Below are 19461 nucleotides of genomic sequence, written 5' to 3' on the forward strand. Positions count from 1 at the left end.
ATTTCTCACAGGAGTTGATTTGTCTCTTTCTCTTCCTGCCAAAGCTCAGATGCCAATACACAGAAAGCTCCTACCTAGATGTACTGAAGATGCTTCAGGGAGGACACAAGTATTGCAAAGAGTAGTTCGAAAGGGGCCAAGACTTAACCTGACCAAGGGCTTTATCCATAGTTCTCTAGCTGACCTAAGTGACCCAAAGATATATGCAAAGCCACTCAACAACAAGTAGCTGTAACTCTAGCATCGACAAAGAACCCCTTTGTCTTAGCTTATTGCACTTAGAACAACAGAATTTAGAAGGTGGCTGTCTACAGGATGTTCTCCTTTCAGATGGCCAGTCCTACCACACTAAAAGACATACAATCCTGAGAAGTTTTGCATCTTCTGTTAGCAGTTCAATAAAGGCATTTAAAACTGGATCTTGATGTTTGACCACAGAAAGTACTTAAAAACTATAGTCAGAGGTCATGCTTTAGCAGAGAAAATGCCAATCTAGGGATGAAGATGGACATTCTCAAAAGCAATGTGATACGACAGCGTTTAGCACAAAAACATTGACCAAGTCAATGTCATGGTAATCAACACCAGAGGAGTGAATTCAAGATATTGATACTATACAGTTTGCTCAAGGATTTTCTGATGGAGTTCAAGCAGGTTCTACAGATTCAGCATCTGGTAATCCTGACACTAAATCACAAAATATTTTAAAAATCAATACACACTACACTATACAGTCATTGGATCCAGTTCATCTTTGCTGATTTTGTTCTGGTTCAACTGCTGTTAATGTTAATCTCCCTTACAAAGGGCACAGTACAGGAAGTGTATGTATGCATCTTTGTTCTCTAATCCTTGGAGTTTGCTCCATCGGTAACTACAGAGAAAGTTTTGATTTCTTGGAATCTGGACGGAAGCTTCTTAGTGCTCTAAAATCGGGGAGAGCTTCACATGCTACAAAAGATACATAGCAGCACAGCTGGCCCTCATAAAATAGTTTCAGTGAACATGATGTTGCCTCAAACCACACAGCAGATATTTTGCTGCTTCTGAAGTATCTTGAAGCAGATATGCACCATTTGAACAGCTTTGCATCCACCTTAAATTACCAAGTACTTACACTGAGTTTATCATATTACTATCCTTTTGCAGGATGATTTTATTTATTTGGTATTTCATTATGATATTCTGTTTCTATCTTCATATTTGCTTTTTTGTATGGTTTGTGAAATCACTTGCATAAGTTCCTGTGAGGCTTAACATTTCCACAGACACTTTCTTGCTGATTTTTACTACCAGTTCCATCTCAGCTGGAAACAGTTATCCAGAACCAAGCATAATTTTTTGCTTTGGGTTAACAAATCTTAATGACTCTCTTTAATTCCTCATTATAGCTTCTGGTACCTCCACAGTTGCAGAAAACAACCCTAATGTGTTTTGAGACTGTGTAAGGATAGCTACAAAGCACAAAAGGAAATACTTTTTCTTTGGAAGCCACCTACTTTAAATGTATGTTCTGTTTTTTTGTAAAAGTATGTTTTTTCAACAAACAATTCCTTTTAGATGCAGGAAGACAGACTAACAATTTTCAATGAAAAATTCATATAATCCAAGAAGAGATCAGTCTAGAAAATACTAAATTATTTGTGCTTCACAACATATAACATCAAAAAATCTTTCACTGATCTACTAGATCAGTCATACAAGAGAAGTAAACACACAATTTTGCTAGAAAAATCTAGGGTTTTCTTAATGGCTACTCTTCAACTTATTTTTCTTATGGCAGAAGCTCATATAAAATACATTCAGTTATTTCTGAATGGTTATGAATCTCTGTTTACCTGTTTCACAAAGCTGCCTGAATATATGCATTTGTGGACATGTACAATATAGTGTATAAGTGGATATATGCCCTCTATACCAATATATATGTATTCTGTCTACACACATGTTCTTCCAAACAGAAGGGGAAAGCTCTGACTAATTTACAATCAGCTAAGATTATACACTCAAGGTTGTTTCAAAAAAATAATAAGAACAGAAAGCTCAGAATTTAGAAACATTCAATAATTACTGACTTTAACTACGTTATACAAATGTCAAATTTCTTATTAACTATTTTAATACTAAATTAGTTCCTGTATAAATGACTCCATTAAGGCTTCTGAAACCATTTTATACTTTTGTGTTGCTATGTAATTTATCATAGAATTCAGGTCTCATGTAAACCACAAATGCTGGGTTACTTTGATCCCATAGTTCATCTGCCTTCACTGCCAGTTGTGTTTATTCCTTACCTGAAGAATTTAAAGGGAAACCTTTGGCACCTGTGAACAAAAAGTCAGACTACAACTGACCATCTGACCATAACCAGAATTCTTACAGAAATGGAAGCCAACAGTTTCTGAAAACACCTAACTTCTTTATTGCTACATAAGTTTATATATTACAAGTGAGTTACCACATCTGATTTCTGATGATTTATGTCACATGGGTGATCACTTGCTTTTGTTTTGGCAACGCTCCTGCATGAGCATGCTCTTCACTAGGATGAAGAAAAATCTTGAGTGTGTTCTTTGATGTTTAGAATGGCTTAATTCTGTAAAGTTTTACTGAATTTGGCCATTAATACAATTTCTCAACCCTACAATTTCTCAACCCATCTTAAAGTCATTCACTGATCTCTGGGAAATGTGTTTTCTCTCAGGCTCTCTTTTCCATTTTCTCAGCATCTCAACAATGGACCCTTTAGAGAACTGAAACACTTATATTTGAGCCCTGTTTCTGCATCAAATTTCAGAGCCAACACAGAGAGATGACAGACATAAGAGAGAAAAATAGGACATCAGGCATAAATCTTTTTTTCTCAGGAAAATCCCATTGAAATAGTTTTCATATTCAACACAAAATTATTGACTAATTGTATAGATAATGTAATCCTCAATGAAACTTTAAAGAACAGTTGCTTGCCAGTGGCCTTCTGTTTTGCTTGCTCTGTCAAACTCAGTACGTCCTACTCACCCGTTCCACTGATGATATCTGGTCTGGCTTTCATAACTTTGCAGAACTCTTGCCTACAAATTTCTGTCCCTCCAGTTTGCTTCTCTGGACTTTTCAAGAGTGATAGAAGCTTGTCAAGATCTTTATCTAGAAGAAATTAAAAATAAGTGTTATTCTGTAATTATAATCCTGGCTCTTTTTTTAATATTTTTCTTTCTGTTTTTTTTAAACTTACTATATAAATCATAAGAAGCTATTAGTAACAGTGTATCATAGAAACAAGTAGATGCATTCAGAACCTAGAAAGCATTTCAACGAAAAACAGGAAAGTCAGATGCAGCTGAAAGCCCTGTCATTGCATAGTAATTTTGGCAGACTTCATACCTTAGAAAGAAAAGACTAAATAAATATCCCTTATCTTATGACAATTAAACTGGAGAAGCAGTCCTAAAGCTGATGACATTCTGCTTTATACAGAACAGAAATATTCATTCTATTTACTGCTGGGTTTTGAACATTTAAGACATTACTGAGGTACATAACTCCCCTAAAGGTATTACTCCTGTGTCCTGAAGTGATATAAACTGGAAAGACATTTTAAAGAAAGTAGTTTTGTATTTCCATGTAATTTCACCACTTTGACAATCTAAAATAGAAAACAGGCAAAGATCTTCCACCAAATATCATTGGTTTAACAATAAAACTGTGAAGTGGCAGTACTGATTTGTGCAAAATTAAATGGAGCATGATAAGACAGCAACGTAACAGTGTTCGATAGAAAATCTCTGCTTCCTTCTGCAAGTAGGTTTCCTTCAGATGCTTCTACTTTGGACAGATATTATGGCATGTATGTGTATACTTTCAGGTTGCTAGACATACCTATTGAATAAATGTTGTTAAAATATATTGGGCTGCCCATACTAAAAGAATTCTTGTAATAGCTTTGCTGCTGATCTCCAGCATTTCCTAACTTCAGCTGAAGGACTTAAAATTGGACCAAAAGGTTACTAAAGTATACTTTTGCACCCCCCCAACATTTTCCAGCCCAGGGCCACAGGCTCCTTGTTGGTGCTGTCAGAGGCTGCAACAATATAATTCAGACATTTTCTAACTTCTGAACACTTGACTTTTTACCTGAGCACTATTAAAACAGTCTTTTGGTATAATTGTTATGTATGAGGCAAAAATGTATCAGATAACGTTTTTCATGATATGTTCAGCTTGCTTATAAAACAAATCTGTGGAACAGTTTACAAAAAAATCCTTATGAAAGGTTTCTTTTAAATGCAAAGAAAGTATTCCAAAGATTGCTCCTTACTGTTACTCTTACCTTCTTATTAAAGACACATTCTCTCTTTACAATAGGGAGACAAGACTTCAAAATTAAAATTGCCATTGATGCTATGACAAAAGGACAATAAATATGTTCTCTTCTCTTTTGGCTAAAAGTGATTTTCCCCCACCCTCTATTTTCTACTAACTTAAAGGAAATTACACATAATTTACCAATTTTCTAGAATAAAATATTACAGGCTGAGGCAGTAAATTTCCCAGCTAGCTGGATCTCACAGAGGCTGGAAATCGTTACCATGAACCATAGTAACAAATGTAGAATGATCATGTGTAATCATACACAAAAATGTTAAGTTGGCTTTCAACAATATGATGTCTGTACTTAAAGCCTTAAGAATTTTTTACTTAAACACCTTCTGCAACCAAAATGTCTGTCTTCAAATTCACACTGAACAATGAATATCAGCAAGCTATCATGACATATGATGACAGAGCACACTGAATGATATATGCAGGGTAGCAATTAAAATAATGCATACATATGCTTTGGCAGATCACAGAGAAAATAATTTCTTCCTATATGCAACATTTGTTTAAAATATGCTAATATATTGGGAAGGGCTGACTATTCAAATTCTGTTTTTCTGAAGGCAGAGCAAATTTCAAGTTCAAATGCCAAGTCATTTCATAAAGTAATTATATGCAAGATAAAACAGATCAAACTCAGTTTTCTAACAGAGAATACTGACTCCTACAAACTGGAAACAATCAATTGGACTGCCTCTCCTCAAGCAACTTGGTTGCTAGAGTACTTGATGCTAGTATGAAATGTTTTCTCATCAACTTGGGGGGAAACATAAAGGCATTATCTGTGATAAGGTAAAAACATATGCATTCACTCCAGCTGTGTGCAATCCCTTTGCTATGAGACCATGCAGTTCCCATCATTGCAAAAGGATCATAGTCTACACTGCTACTAACTATCCACTAATGTGATAAAGGTTCTTTACACCTTGCAAGCTCTTCTTTGTTCTGTTTCTACATTTTGGACACTATAGAAATGAATTCTGTCACAAAAGTTGACTTGATTAAAGATTCAACAACTGTTTTAGTCAGTTTATTTATGGCTATTTAGAATATTTGCTGTTACTTTTACTTCTTCATAGTATTTTTTTTTCATCAAAACTTAATTGTTTCCACAAACAAAATATTATTTTCAAATTGTCTTATTCCTTTAAGATGATTAGAATCTTTTCAACAGAATTACAATATTGCATATAATTTATTGTAAGCTGATCTAAAGACCTTAATGATTTATAATCAGTAAATTGTCTCCCTGACATTGTAATTTATTATACAAGACACAGTATTTCCAAAGAAGCTTATTATAGTAACTTATTTATCATTAATAATTATTTCAAATTATTTAACCTGAAATCCTTTGTTACCCTCAATATCTTTCCAAATAACAAGCACTGATGCTTAGAACAGTTCATGTGAGTAAGAAAATTTAATGTGAAGGATTTACTCTTAAAGTATTATTAGTAACATTTCTAGTTCTTTCGCTGCCCTTTTCTACTATTTATATAACAGATGAAGACTGGGGAAAATCTTAGAACTGCAGAGCAACACTCCTCTACAAGTTAAATGGTTATTTTACTTCCTAAAGGATTGTATTAATTCAGTTTGGCAGACAAGGATCAGAGACTACAAGCTGAGATTTAATCAGTCAATTTACCAAACAGGGCCCAGGGTGAAACTGATTCCCCTGAAGGAAACAAAACTACTAAAAAAAAAAATTCCCCCAATAATTTCAAGAACAAAGGATTTCAAGATCATGGCCCACCCATCTATGCTGTGTCCTTTGGGCTTCTTGATTTGACCCCTACTTTCTTTGCAGTTTGTCTCTAACATTCTTCCTCTCCTACAGGTTTTACAAAATTAAATCTTCATTTTATGATTGTTGAAATGCACACAATGCTAGTGTGTAGCAGCGTCAATGCATCCATAATTGCACTGTTTAAATGTGTAACCTTTCACAATGTTAGCTTATAACAATAGGATAAGGAAATAAAGATTGTAGTATTACAGTCTTTTCTGAAACTTTGCTAAAGACCATGGACTTTTCTGCCTAAGGTTCCCCTGGGAAGGTAGTATTTAATAAAAAAGGAACTTAAGCAACTTCAAATACGTATCAACTAGAACTAATGCAGATACATGTTTTGCCATCAAAACAGGGACAGGCAAGCAATCTGCTGAGAATAAGAACTTGTTTTTATTTAACCAGTGGATTTTTTCCCATCCAGTCAAGGAAGATACAAGACAGCTCAGAGAATGCACAGGAATGTTCAAACTCAGAAAAACAGAAACAAGCTTACAATCCATGCAACAAGATACTAAAGCATAACCATGCACTTAATACATCTATCATATACTGTAACTGCTATACTGTGGCAACTTCAGCATCTTATTTTCTTCCAGCTAAACTATTTGCTTTTCTTAACAGCTTGTCATTAAACATGGATATCACTTCTACCAGCAGGTCATCACAGTACAAAAGTGAACCCTGGGGTTTTTTTGAATGAATACTGCTTCCAAAAAACTCACGATACCAAATAAATGCCAGCTCACTTTCACAAGTTAGCAGGCAACTGTAACTTGCCCAACAGTATTACCACGTAGCTGGAACTACAACTACAACACAGTCCTGGGCTATGCATACTGCTTGTTACTGAGGGTGGGCTTTCACACTGTTGCTAGAGGTTTTCTAACTACATGCCAATGCCAAAACAGAGAAGTCCTGCTCTTCTCTTTTCTTGTATGTCACTAAACAGGTTCACTAGTTATCCTACACTAATTACTTGCCTTTTTTTTTCCTGAAAGAAATACAAGAAGGTACTTCTAGAGGTACTCCACCCAAGGACTCACCACCTTCAGCTAACAAAGATCATCTTCTGCCTTATATAAATGTAACTCACAGACTTTTCTCATAATCACATTTTTAATCTCTCTTGTGAAACAGCAATTCTGTCACTGCCTATCACTACCATACTGTCATGCTGAAGGATACAGTTCAGATATTCCCCATCTTCTACTCATGCTCTTGATTTCTTATTTTCCAAGCACTGGAAATAGCAATTTTTTAATTTCTTTCTTTTCAATTTTGATCTATTTATTCTGATACTGTCTTTCAAAATAACTTCACATCCTGAAAGCTTCAGTCTGGCAAATCAGATATTCACAGTTCAGCGGAAGAATCCCTTTTTGTTTGTTTGTTTTTTTAAAATGAAAACTGAAATAGAACACTTCAAATGTTGGGGTTTTTTTTCCTTTTTTTCCAAACAGCAAACACAAAATGTATTGCTTAACTATGGAACTAGATGTTCTGTTCATTTTTCAGTGGTACAGTCTTCAGCTACCTTTAATATCAAAAACACCATTACAAATTAATGTATCTCAGTAGTTCATCAAACACATTTGCAAACCTTTGAAATTTCATTTTTGGAAATTCACTGTTAGTCGTAAAGTTTTACTCAACCTTTCCTAGCTGGTTCCCATCCATGAAAGTGGCAACTACAATCTCTATTCCATTATCCCGCTGATTAATGATGAGCAACAGAATTGCTCTGAACATGAAAACAGAGAGGTTCTGTGGGATACAATAAAATATGCTTTTCCAATTCAAGAGCTATACTACCTGCCTCCTCGAAGATATATTTAAAACTTTACAGTGATTTGGTTGTTGTCTTACGAAAATTGTCTTGAGAAGCCTGGAACAGTATTACTAAAGTTTAGATGCAGAAAACTCCCTTCTTTTATAACTACATGGCCTTTCCTCTTGTCAGAGAAAGGAATCACCATTTATTTTTTCTAGATTTTTATAAACAGACTATTTTGTATTCTACAGTTAATGTGGAATTTTTATCACTTCTGAAAATCTGTATCTGCTAAGGAAATTCACAACTAATTTCTCGTAAGTGCATCTCAAGGATACAGTAAACATGAACAAACACAAAGAATGATTTATTTACTATAAACCATTCAGATTCTTTTGCATTGTCTATGCAAATTAAAACCTTAAAATAGTTTCTCTGTATGAATTAAACTTCTGTGCCTAGACAGTTCTTCAAAGGATTCTTCGGTCCACCCACATTCCAAATTGATGTTCAATGTAGAAACCAACTATCCTAAACGCTGTCTATTTCACACATCGTCAAGCTTTGTAAACACAGGGATCTGAATCACAAAAACAGTGTAGAAAAAATTTGTAGCTTAGCCATACTGTCTTGCTTCAGTTACTAGAAATATGATATAAATGTCTCATGAGTCACCCACCTGAGACGAGCCAAAAGGTTAATCTTGAAGTTTGCATAAGAATTAGATTACTAAACAGAGCTTTGCAGATTGACAGTTTCACAAAGCCAGACAAGCAAAACCAAACCAACTTATTTAGCTACAAATTCAGCCGACAATAAACAACCCTTAAGCATTTATGGGATTATAATCTGAGGGATGGGGTGGGGCAGGGAGGAAGGAAAAATTTAATAAATCTAGAGATGCTTGTTTGACATCTACACTGCTTGCAGGCTTTTGATGTACCTTGTCTGTATTCAGCTTTCCTTGAAACTTCTGCAAGATAGCACTTTGGCAATGGGAAGGATGAAAACATTGGCCAAGGATATGGATCACTGCCCTAAAAACAGAACCAGAAAGAAATTAATTTCGGAGAAGAATTAATAGCATTTGCTCAATCAACACAAGGTAAAGTTCCCTGAATTATTGACTATGCACCAAAATTATGCTTAATACTACAATTTGCAATGAGCTATTCCATAAATAAAAGAAAAAGGAAAAAAAAAGTTGAAGGGATACAAAATTCAAAAAGCATTTGAGCCAGAATTTTGTCTGGTATCTACCACTGACAGTTTTGATTTTACAGTTCTTCTTTTCAACCAAAAAGGAAATAGCAATTTTTATAAAAATAAAATAAAAAAACCATAAAACTGTATTTCCAATTGTATACACTGATCTAGCTGTCTTTGCAGTGCTGACAGCAATTTGCATTTCATCTTTATAAGACTGACAGCCTGTGAGAAGCAGAACATTTAAAGCAGCTGCTCAAGAAACACTATATTAGACACCGCAGATGAAAACCCAAGCATGGAAAAAATATCAAATAAAAGGAAGATATAACACATGGAAAAATAATAAAGAAAACACAGAAATAAAAAAGGGAAAAAAACCACAAAGTGCATTCACTTTTATACTAGGAAAAGTAACATTCAAATGGAGCAATACAAACATTTCATCTGAATGAGCGATGTCCTTGGCACATGCCCAATCCCCAGAAAGTGGGAACAACGTATTTCTTCAGTGTATCGCTTTTAAAAAATTTTAGCCCTTTATAAAGCTAAAGGTGGACTGGTATTTTTTAATGTTAAATAATTTTCCGCATGCTGAATTATCAGCAAAAATGTTCAATTAATGAAGGCAGGAGTTATGGAAAGAGAAACTGTTAAACTTTAGATTCTAACCTTATCTAGGTCTCTCAAAGGCAAAATCCTTTCCTGTGGTCCTCCAATCACATTTATCCTTACAAGAACATGGTTTCTCTCCACTGATAGACCATCAATTATAAAATCTCTGGGGGAAAAAAAAACACGTAAAACCGCAAAAACAAAAAATCAGAACCACTTTGATTTACCAGCTGTTCAATTCAAAAAACATTAATGAGCAAGAAGATCTTGAGAGACATACTGGAGTTAAAACACGACCTGGAAAACACATAGGCATAAAGAAATAAACAGAAACATTAAGTATTTTGAGATGTTGGCAAGCATAAGCCTAGCTCTGTACCTCCCTACCTACTGCTGAATGGAAACATCTGAGCAGTTATTGGTCACAAAAGAGTAGAAAACTGCACAAGCTTTTTTTATGCCCACATGCTCAGTAATTAGGGCAGAGACAGTTAATGGACCATCAAAATTTGTGCCTTATTTGGCCTACTAGCAAATTTTGGCTGTCAAAAACAGTTATTCTTAACTTAACACACAGCTAACCTGCTGTCTGAAGGCACTGTGTAGCCCAAGGTACAACATTTTTTAAAAGGACTAAAAATCAGGTTTTATACACCAAGTTTCTTCCAACCTTTTCCTTAGTAAGGGAATAGTAGGTCTCATCCTGAAATGGTAAATAACAATCACCTATATCTGCTGAGACTTCACCCGTACTGGTTGATTTAAACTCAGTACTGGTCCCATACAGCAAACAGTAAAAGGAAAGTTCTTAAAACTCAGCATGCCAAGGGAAAGGACAAAATATCTGTGACTAAATGACTGTCCACTTCTGTCCCAAAAATACACTTTTCCTTTGAAAAGATACATTGTACAATTTTATATAGAAGTTAGCAATGGAAAGTCACAGAAGCGGGAGTCTCCACTATGGTATAAATAAATATTAAAAAAAAAAACAAAACCAAATTACTGATGATGCCTTTAATTCATAAGCATTAAAACAATACCCTAATTTTATATTATGTACATAACATAAAAGAATAATGTAAAATTAAAAGCCGCATTTACATCTACAAATTTTGCACTCTTTTTTAAAAAAAAAAACCAAAACTTAATTTTAATTCAAATAAAAATGAGGAAAATATTTGCTGCTTTATTTCTTACACTTTTGAGGTGGACATGGGAGAATGAACAAAACTGTCGTATCTTTTCATAACTTAAGATTGATGACAAACCTGCACATAAACAAACTTAAGCACATTAGAAGCCAACTTCAGTGAGAGCAGATGTATTGTTTAAAGCCACTAAGGTATTCATGCATTTGTTGTCAGGAAAAAAGTCTGATAGTTAAAATAACATTTACATCAGTCACTTCTTACCCTGGTCCTTCTGAAGTTTCTGTGACATTTTCCTCCTGAGCAGTTAGTAAAACTTGTGACACTTTATACTGAGATTCCAAGAGTAATAGGGTATTGAGCTCACAGCACAGCACATTTAACAGCCTGCAGGATACATTGAAATGATAGCACATCACTCAGGAATCCAGTAATGCACAGTAAGGCAAAGGTGAACATGTTTATGAGATGTCAAAAAAAAAAAAAAAAAAAAAAAAAGAAAAAAAGGCAACCCAAAAACCTTGAAGTATCTGGAAATACCCAGACAGAACTGGGTCAGGAACACTCTTTTATATCCCTTTTAGCCACTCAAGTGGCACAGCCTTGAGCAAACAGGGAATAGTTCCCAACAGATTTTCATGTGCACCGAACAACCAGAGAAAATATTCACTGGTCAGCTCAGTCTGCTTTTGAGCTTATATCACACAATAACAAAAGTGACACAGACTTAATCAGACATTCCATGTGAAATGTGAATAAATTATACAATAATAGGCTGGTAAGGCAACTCAGAATCAGGTTGGCTGAAGAATGGAAAGGGAAGGAGATAAAAATACATCTTTCCTTTAGAAAACAGCCTTTTAAACACTTTTGTATAATCAAATTTAACACAGTTCAAAAGCAATAGATTTACCTTGTAATAAAAACAACAAATCTTCCATGTTTTCCCTTTATTTCAGAAAAACACAAAACAACGGTAAATTAAATTAATAATCACAAGAGAACATAACAGCGCATTATATACAATTTTCTTTCATAACTTCAGGGCAAATTAACAGTGAAAGTACTCCAATATATTTCACGTAAATTTGATGTAGGGCAATCCAAATCATATTACTTCCTTTTTTCTTTCCTTTTTTTTTTTTTAATCTATTCATTCTAACACAGCAACAGAGTAATTTCATTTAAGGCTTCCTGTTCATGGAAAATAATATGACTAAACATTCTTGTTGTTATTTTTCTTTTCTGTTTTATCACAGTAATAAAACACAATATAAATAAACTCTGATCAGCATTATATTTTGCATTCACATAAGACTTGATATCAGCTAAAGAATACGTATTGTCTGAAATTTGTAGTCCGTTAGTCAATGCCTATTTTCTTCCATGGAATTCCCAATATGCTTCTACTGACAATAGCAAAAGTTCACAAGCTATTCTCTGCATAATTTAACACCTGCAAATTCACACAATTATGGCCAAGGATTAAATGGTCAAGATGATAATATGTCTTCTTTTTTTTTTTTCTTGTTGCTTTTTTAATATAACTTGTTCTGTTCGGTTTCAGTCCTCTTCAAGTTTTATTTAATTTTACATTAACTATATCCTGACAGTGATTTGTTCTCAGTACTTTTCTAAATCACAGAAGAAATGCCAGTTCAAGTACAATTTTTTTTCTTATTGTATAGAAGAAAAATCCACAAAAAGAGCACTGAAACCATTATGAAGATGGACCATTTCTTCTGTTAAGTATGATGACTTTAAATGGCACAGAACCAGTTTCCAGCAGTTAAAAACCACTTGGGGGAAGACTGATGGCTGAGAACACTTATCTCCACTGGCAGAGCAAAAAAAAAAATAAACCATAAGCAAATAAAATTAGGTAGAGGGATTCTGATAGGATAAATGACAAAATATATGAGATCTAAGAGGAGCAGCCTCTGCTGTGGCATTCAAATGAAATTTTCATCTACATGGAAAAATCCATGTAAAAATGCCATCACTGAAGTACAGATATTTGGTTAAAGGTAATATTCCATTGCTTTACCTTCCAAAGTCATAAATGTAGAGACTAAAGTTTGAAACTAAAAAAAAAAAAAAAGTGTCACATTTTCTAGCACGTATATTTGCAAACATGCTTGAATATAGCAGTGAAGGTTTTCTTTTTTATTTGTTTTTAATGGCATCTGGAATATAAGAATTGGATTAGACCACCCAGCTCAATATCCTGTCTATAAGGAGCGCATACTTATGAAAAGGTATAAAACCTTGACAGATACAATAAAATCGAAGCATATCTTTCTGAGATACATTAAGTATGATTAAGGGCTTGGGCCATCCGACATGGGGAAAGAGGCTGAGAGAGCTGGAACTGCTCAGCCTGGGGAAGGCTCTGGGGAGATCTTGTCAATGTGTATAATTACCTGACAGGAGAGTTTGGAGATGGAGCCAGATTCCTCTCAGTGATACCCAGCGAAAGAACAAGAGGCAAAGGGCATGAATTGAAACACAGGAAATTCCATTTTAACATACTGTGACAGTGGTGAAACAGTGGAACAAGCTGCCCAGAGATACTGCAGGATCACCACCTTTGGAGATACCCTAAACCAGACTTGACACAGCCCTTAGTAATGCTCTCAAATCGAACCCACTTTGAGCAGAGCAGCTGGACTACACAATCTTCAATCTCCCTTTCAATCCTGATTCTATTGATATGGAGAAATAGTGTGAAATGGGGATAATGGACATCGATTGTGATTGTATGTGTCTGCTTAAGGAATGTGGGTATGGTGACTAGTCATGGGTGCGGTGACAACTACAGTTTTGAGGAGACGCCTGCCCCTCTTCCTCTAACAAAGGGGAGACGCCTGCCCTTCTTTCTCTAACAAAGGGGCTATCTAAAAGAGAATGAGAAAAGATGAGAGACATTCAAATGCTATCTAGAGGGAGGGAGTGCTAAGTCTCCTTGCTGGAAAAGATTGGGTGGTCACAATCACCTGAAGAAGATCGGGTGGTCACAAGGACATGAATCACCTGAAGAAGATCGGATGGTCACAAGAACATGAATCACCTACAAACCTGCAAGACCACCACATTCCAGGAAATGGACTGATAAGCTAATTAACATACGAAGCGGGGGTTTAGGTAACGAATATGTATAGGCGTTAATTGAATATTCATTTGTTCATTGTATAAATGTGAGATGGTTCCTCACTTCGGGTATGCACGCTTGTGGAGGAGCGATCCCCCGTGCATCTGCGCGCAATAAACATACCTACTTTATAACTTTCGAGTTATAGAGTCTAATTCCACATGTCACTATAATTCTGTGAAAACTACTAATACGATTTACCATATTCCCAGGAACAAACTGCAACACAGATAAAACAAAAGGTTATCTGAAGGCAGTCTTTTATAAAACAGTAGTTTTAAATAAATTCAGAAAAATCAAAATACGTATCATATTTGTGAAAATATGGTAGCAGTAAGTAGCTTGGTTTCTGAATTCTGCATTCCCTGTCCTATGTCATTCCTGTCTTTCTTAGAGGGTGCTCTCTGGATTCTCCCCCTTCAATTACAATTACACAACTAGTACTTTATTGTAAAAATCTCTAGTCTGAAAGAAGGCATGGTAACTAGTACTTGTGTACCGATGTAAACCAACTATCTCTTTGGTTTTGGTAGGTGGAATCATAATGACTTCTTTAATTATGGCAGAATAGAAGGTCCTTCATGGGAATAAACCAGCTAGTAAAAAAATTCTAGCTGAAAAAAAACCCAAACAAACCCAACACCTTGTTATTTTTTATGTTGCCTTTCTAATTTTTTTAATTGAAAATAATGTAATTAAACCACCTATTAATTTCTGAGTTGCTACCCATTATGACGATAGCTTAGTATCATATTTCTTAATATTTTTTATATTAGTGTCTTTTAAGACTACAAAATAAGACTACAAAATAATATGGTGTTCCCTGTACTCCCATTTTCTAAGTTGCCTTTTTTTTTTTTTTTTTCTTTCCCAGCTTCAAATCACAGCTCTTTCAAACACCACTTTCGTTATGGTAAACCCAGGTCTAGCCTTCTGCAGTTCCCACTACACTCCCATAGACTATTCTTCCTTACTTTCATAACATGTTCTTTCCGAAGCCAATCTGACACTCTGCCTGTACCTCAGGGATGCCTGCAAAGATGCCTGCAAATGCTCAGCTGGCAGTGAAAGCTGAAATAGTCTGTGATGGGCTGGCATCTGCCATCAACTGAGCACCCACCCAGTAGCTTGCTCACTCCCCACCTCCCACAAGCAGACCAACACCCAGCCAGCCTCCGAGCAATTGCCACCTGAAAGACCCCCCACCCTCCACAGTTTTTATTGCCGAGTGCAATGTTAGATGTTACGTGGCATGGAAGATCGCTCTGGTCAATTCAGGTCAGTTGTCCCAGCTGAGTTCATTCCCAAGCTCTTGCACACCCCGAGGCTACTTGCTGCAGAGGAAAAAAACAGAGCCCTGCTGCTGAGCAGTGCTCACGGTGTCAGCCAAAACACCGGTGTGTTATCAATACTGGTTTAGTCACAAATCCAAAACACAGCACTATGTGGGCTTGTACGAAGAAAATCAACACCATCCCAACCAGTACACATTCCCAGCAAAAAAAGATAAAATTTCATGCTAGAAGCAGAAGTCCATCCACCATAGGGAAAAAAGAAACCGCCACATCTAAAGTAAACTATACTGCAATCTCCATAATATACGTGTGCAGGCAGTGTGCAATGGCTAACCAAACCTGAAATGCTTGTCTGTGCTGTCTATAAGGTGTTCCAGTGATGTGACCCCAAAATGGAGGGTTATACTAGTCTTTAGTAAAAGGTTTTCTTTTGGCTTACAGTTACTGCCTTCTATAGATACAGGCCAGTGCAATACAGTGTGACATCTGTAAAGAGCTCAGCTATGGGACAATGTAAGGTCTTTGTTTTTCTCCCAGGAATCAATACTAAAAACATAAGTGGAAAAAATCCAAGAAGTGGAACCACTTTGCAGTAGCAGGACATCCTTCTTGCTAAATGAATATGGATACCAACAGAGAAACCCAGAGCAAAATTTTCATTAAATAATTCCAGTGTTATCATCATCATGGAGAACAGACTCAAAACATTTAATGTCAGAGCCTACACTACCAATTTGAATTATTCTTTATTATGCTTTGAGTATGACCTGAGTTCCAATGAGAACACTGATCCAAACAGCAAGTGGCAATTACTATCAAGCATGCCTGACCAGTAGACAAATGCAAACGGCTAGCAAAAAAAACCAAACCCAAAACAACCACGAAGCCAAAAGCTACCTAGTCAGTATTACAGAACCAAGGGCACTTGGAAGCTTCAGCCACCAAAAGCTTTGCATGCTGCCTTTGCAGGCTGAACAAAGCGCATAAGTAATGAGCAGAGAGAACGTGCCTTTGCATGTGGTCTTCTAAAGCGTCAACGCTTTTAATTGTCCCACTGAAGGCAATGCTCATAGTGGTTCTGAAAAATATGAGATCTTGTGGATACAGAATATTTTTCAATACCCTGCGTTACAGCTCCAGTGCCTGAGACACTGGAAGCCACTGCCTCAGGGCAGTGATGTTTCTCCCAGTAAGAAAACTCGGGGACTGATGTACTCTGTATAGTATTTTCCACATGAAAAGATTTTCAGAAGAGTACCTACAGTACTTTATCTACCCAATGTACTTACAAATCACATGTAACGTGATTGCTAATGGCAAGAGTTTCCCTAGCTAAACAAAAATGCTTTTCATAAGCATCGCCTGCCAGCCTAGAAGACTCAAAAGTGAGACAGATTTTAAACTGCAGGAAGTGAAGCGTTTTAATTTCCCTTAGTGAAGTGAAGAAAAATAACCACCAACAAATAAGTGATATAATCCTACCACAAAATCTGCTATTCCTGTTTTATTAATTATAAATTGTCTTACATTAATAAACTTAGCAGAATTCTATTAACATACAAGTTAACAAAAAACTGAATTAACTCTGTAACTACACAATGCGGAAGCATGCCAGCATAATCCTGTTACAAATCCCCACCACTATTAATACAGACTCTGTCCTCTTTTACCTTTGGATTGATAAACAGGGGTCAAAGATTCACAGGACATGTGCCCTCTCCAGTGATCACTACTGCAGAAGTCTTTTCCCTCACACACATCCAGCATGCACACTTGGAAGGAAGAGATTCATTTCCAGAGAACTGTGTATCACTTACTAAAAAGATAACACAATTAATAACCCAATTTCTATTATTAACTCAATCAATTCTCCTTATTTAATTGGAAAAAGTTTGGTAGAAAATAATTGGAGGACTATATAGCCTTTCATGCCTCCAAAATAAGATAATTCAAATCTGCCAGAGTCAGAGGAAGAAGGAAATACTGTTAGGCTTAATTCCTCCCTCTCTCACCATACTCCTCCCTTCCTTCGAGAGGAGGAACTCTATCAACATGGCTTTCTTCCATTCACGAAGAGACAAAAGGATGCTGAATGCCACAGGATGTGGCATGAGAAAGGTTTCTTCAGTACATCGAGCCAACAGTACCATAAATGCTGTTGCAAGAGTGAATGTACCAGCCAGTCACTCAAATGTTAGCAATCAACAAGATTCATCAGTGACATTAGACAGTGTTCATGGGTTATGCCAGTATATTTAGAATAAAGATGTGTGAAAAGCAAGAGATACAGCCTTGTTTCTGGCTCTGCAAGTGAAGTAGAAAGAAAACATGAAACTAGCAAAAAAGTGCCATGTTTTCTAAAGGGGAAACTGGATTTGTTTAAAGTATTTTTTAAATAAAAGGTCTTGCTCCAATGTATAATGAATGAGACTTTAAAGAATTATATAAGAATATTTTCAAAAAGCTGCTATTCATAATGCTTTTTAATAAAGAGAGGGGATAAATCTAAACATCATGTTGACCTGAGGAAAATGAATGCTCAGCATTTGTATCTTCTACCTTTAGAAAACAAGGCAATTAATGCTCCTCCCATTGTGTTGCAATTATTAGAAATCACACATTCTCTTAATTAACAATACATATAATGTAAGTACAATTAAGGGAACAAATTACTTCATGTGCTGAAGCTACCTCATTATTAAAATGCAATTATATATAAGAGGGTGTGTTTACAATGCAGATGAAAACATAACGGAAAAGAATGCAGGGTGTTTATTATCTGTATTTCCTCAACCCACAAAGCTACCTCTTGCCTATTACAAGCTTGTTCATCTCCCAGCTCCTGTAGCATTTAATTAATTCACTTGAATTTCACTGGAGTGTACTTGATGAAATTTTGACAAATACATACTGCTTTCAGGCAAATTTCAAAACGCCAATTGCTTTTCATGTCAGTAAGCCACTGAAATTCTCTTTCCTAAAACTTTCTCTTAATAGTTTTGTTGGCCAACAGAAATAAATACAATGCAATTTTTATCATCTTCTGCACCATTCAGCAAGCTAGAAGATCAGTATTATAAGAAAAATATATTCACCATGATATTTTATATGACCAAAAAAAAGTGACTTAACAATGTGTATTGGGTCTGGCTGAGCCCCACGGCAGCCCTCACAGTGCTGTACTTTTTATTGGCAGCTGGAAAGGTGGTGATAACACACCAGGGTCTTGGCTCCTGCTGAGCAGAGCTCACAGCATCACGGCTGTCTGTAAACCCTTCCCCATCCCAGGAGGCTGGGAGTGGGCAAGATCTTGGGAGGAGACACAGCCAGGACAGCTGACTCGAAGTGACCAGTGGGATATTCTATACTATATGACGTCTGCTCTGATATGCAAGCTAAGAGAAAGGAGGAGGAAGGGGGGGACAGTCGATTTACGACATTTGTCTTTGGAAGCAACTGCTATGCGTACTGAAGCCCTGCCTCCCGGGAAGTAGATGAATACTGCCTGCTGATGGGAAGTAGAGAATAACATCTTTTCCTTCACTTCCGCACACAGTACTTTTGCTGTTGCCTCATTAAACTGCCTTTATCTTGACTCACAATTTTTTTTTTCCATCTTATTTTCTCCCCACCTGTTCTGCTGAAGAGGCGAGTGACAGAGCATCTTGGTGGGCACAGGGCACCCAGTCCAGGTCAAGCCACCCAGCCCAGGTCAAGCCACCACACAACGTCAGAATTTTTATTATACAAATCTGAAAATAACTAGCCAATATTCTTTTTCTATCTGCAGAAAGCTCCACACAATCCTGGGGCTGATATTGATGAGCATGTAACTCATTAATATTTACTATCTTCTATAATTCCACAGAAACATAAATGCATTTAGATGATTCACACAAGCCTGTAACAAATACTTCTTTTCAGTCTTACCTTACAGAGGCCTAAAATAAATCTATTTTTCATTGCAGTTCAAATTATGATTCTACAAAATAGGTTGTCTTCAGATATCTCTAATGCTAAGCAAGCACGTTGTGTCTTTAAAATTAAACAGTCCCAATTTGCATATCTGAAGGAAAAGGATTTATTCTCAGAGTTAT

At 36.1% G+C, this 19461-nt stretch overlaps 1 protein-coding gene across 2 annotated transcripts in view; it reads right to left on the reverse strand.

The window, feature by feature from the left end:
• The window catches only part of TBC1D32 (TBC1 domain family member 32), an 84280-nt gene that overhangs the window by 26475 nt on the left and 38344 nt on the right, over positions 1-19461 (reverse strand). For both annotated transcript variants that reach the window (XM_055810873.1, XM_005242165.3), the window contains exons 24-27: positions 11183-11305; positions 9825-9933; positions 8890-8983; positions 3019-3144 (exon numbers count right to left, since the gene is read on the reverse strand). In XM_055810873.1, coding sequence (XP_055666848.1) covers positions 3019-3144; positions 8890-8983; positions 9825-9933; positions 11183-11305 — 452 coding nt within the window. The remainder of the gene's footprint in view (positions 1-3018; positions 3145-8889; positions 8984-9824; positions 9934-11182; positions 11306-19461) is intronic.

This window comes from Falco peregrinus, chromosome 7 (assembly GCF_023634155.1).
Source record: "Falco peregrinus isolate bFalPer1 chromosome 7, bFalPer1.pri, whole genome shotgun sequence".
NCBI lineage: Eukaryota > Metazoa > Chordata > Aves > Falconiformes > Falconidae > Falco > Falco peregrinus.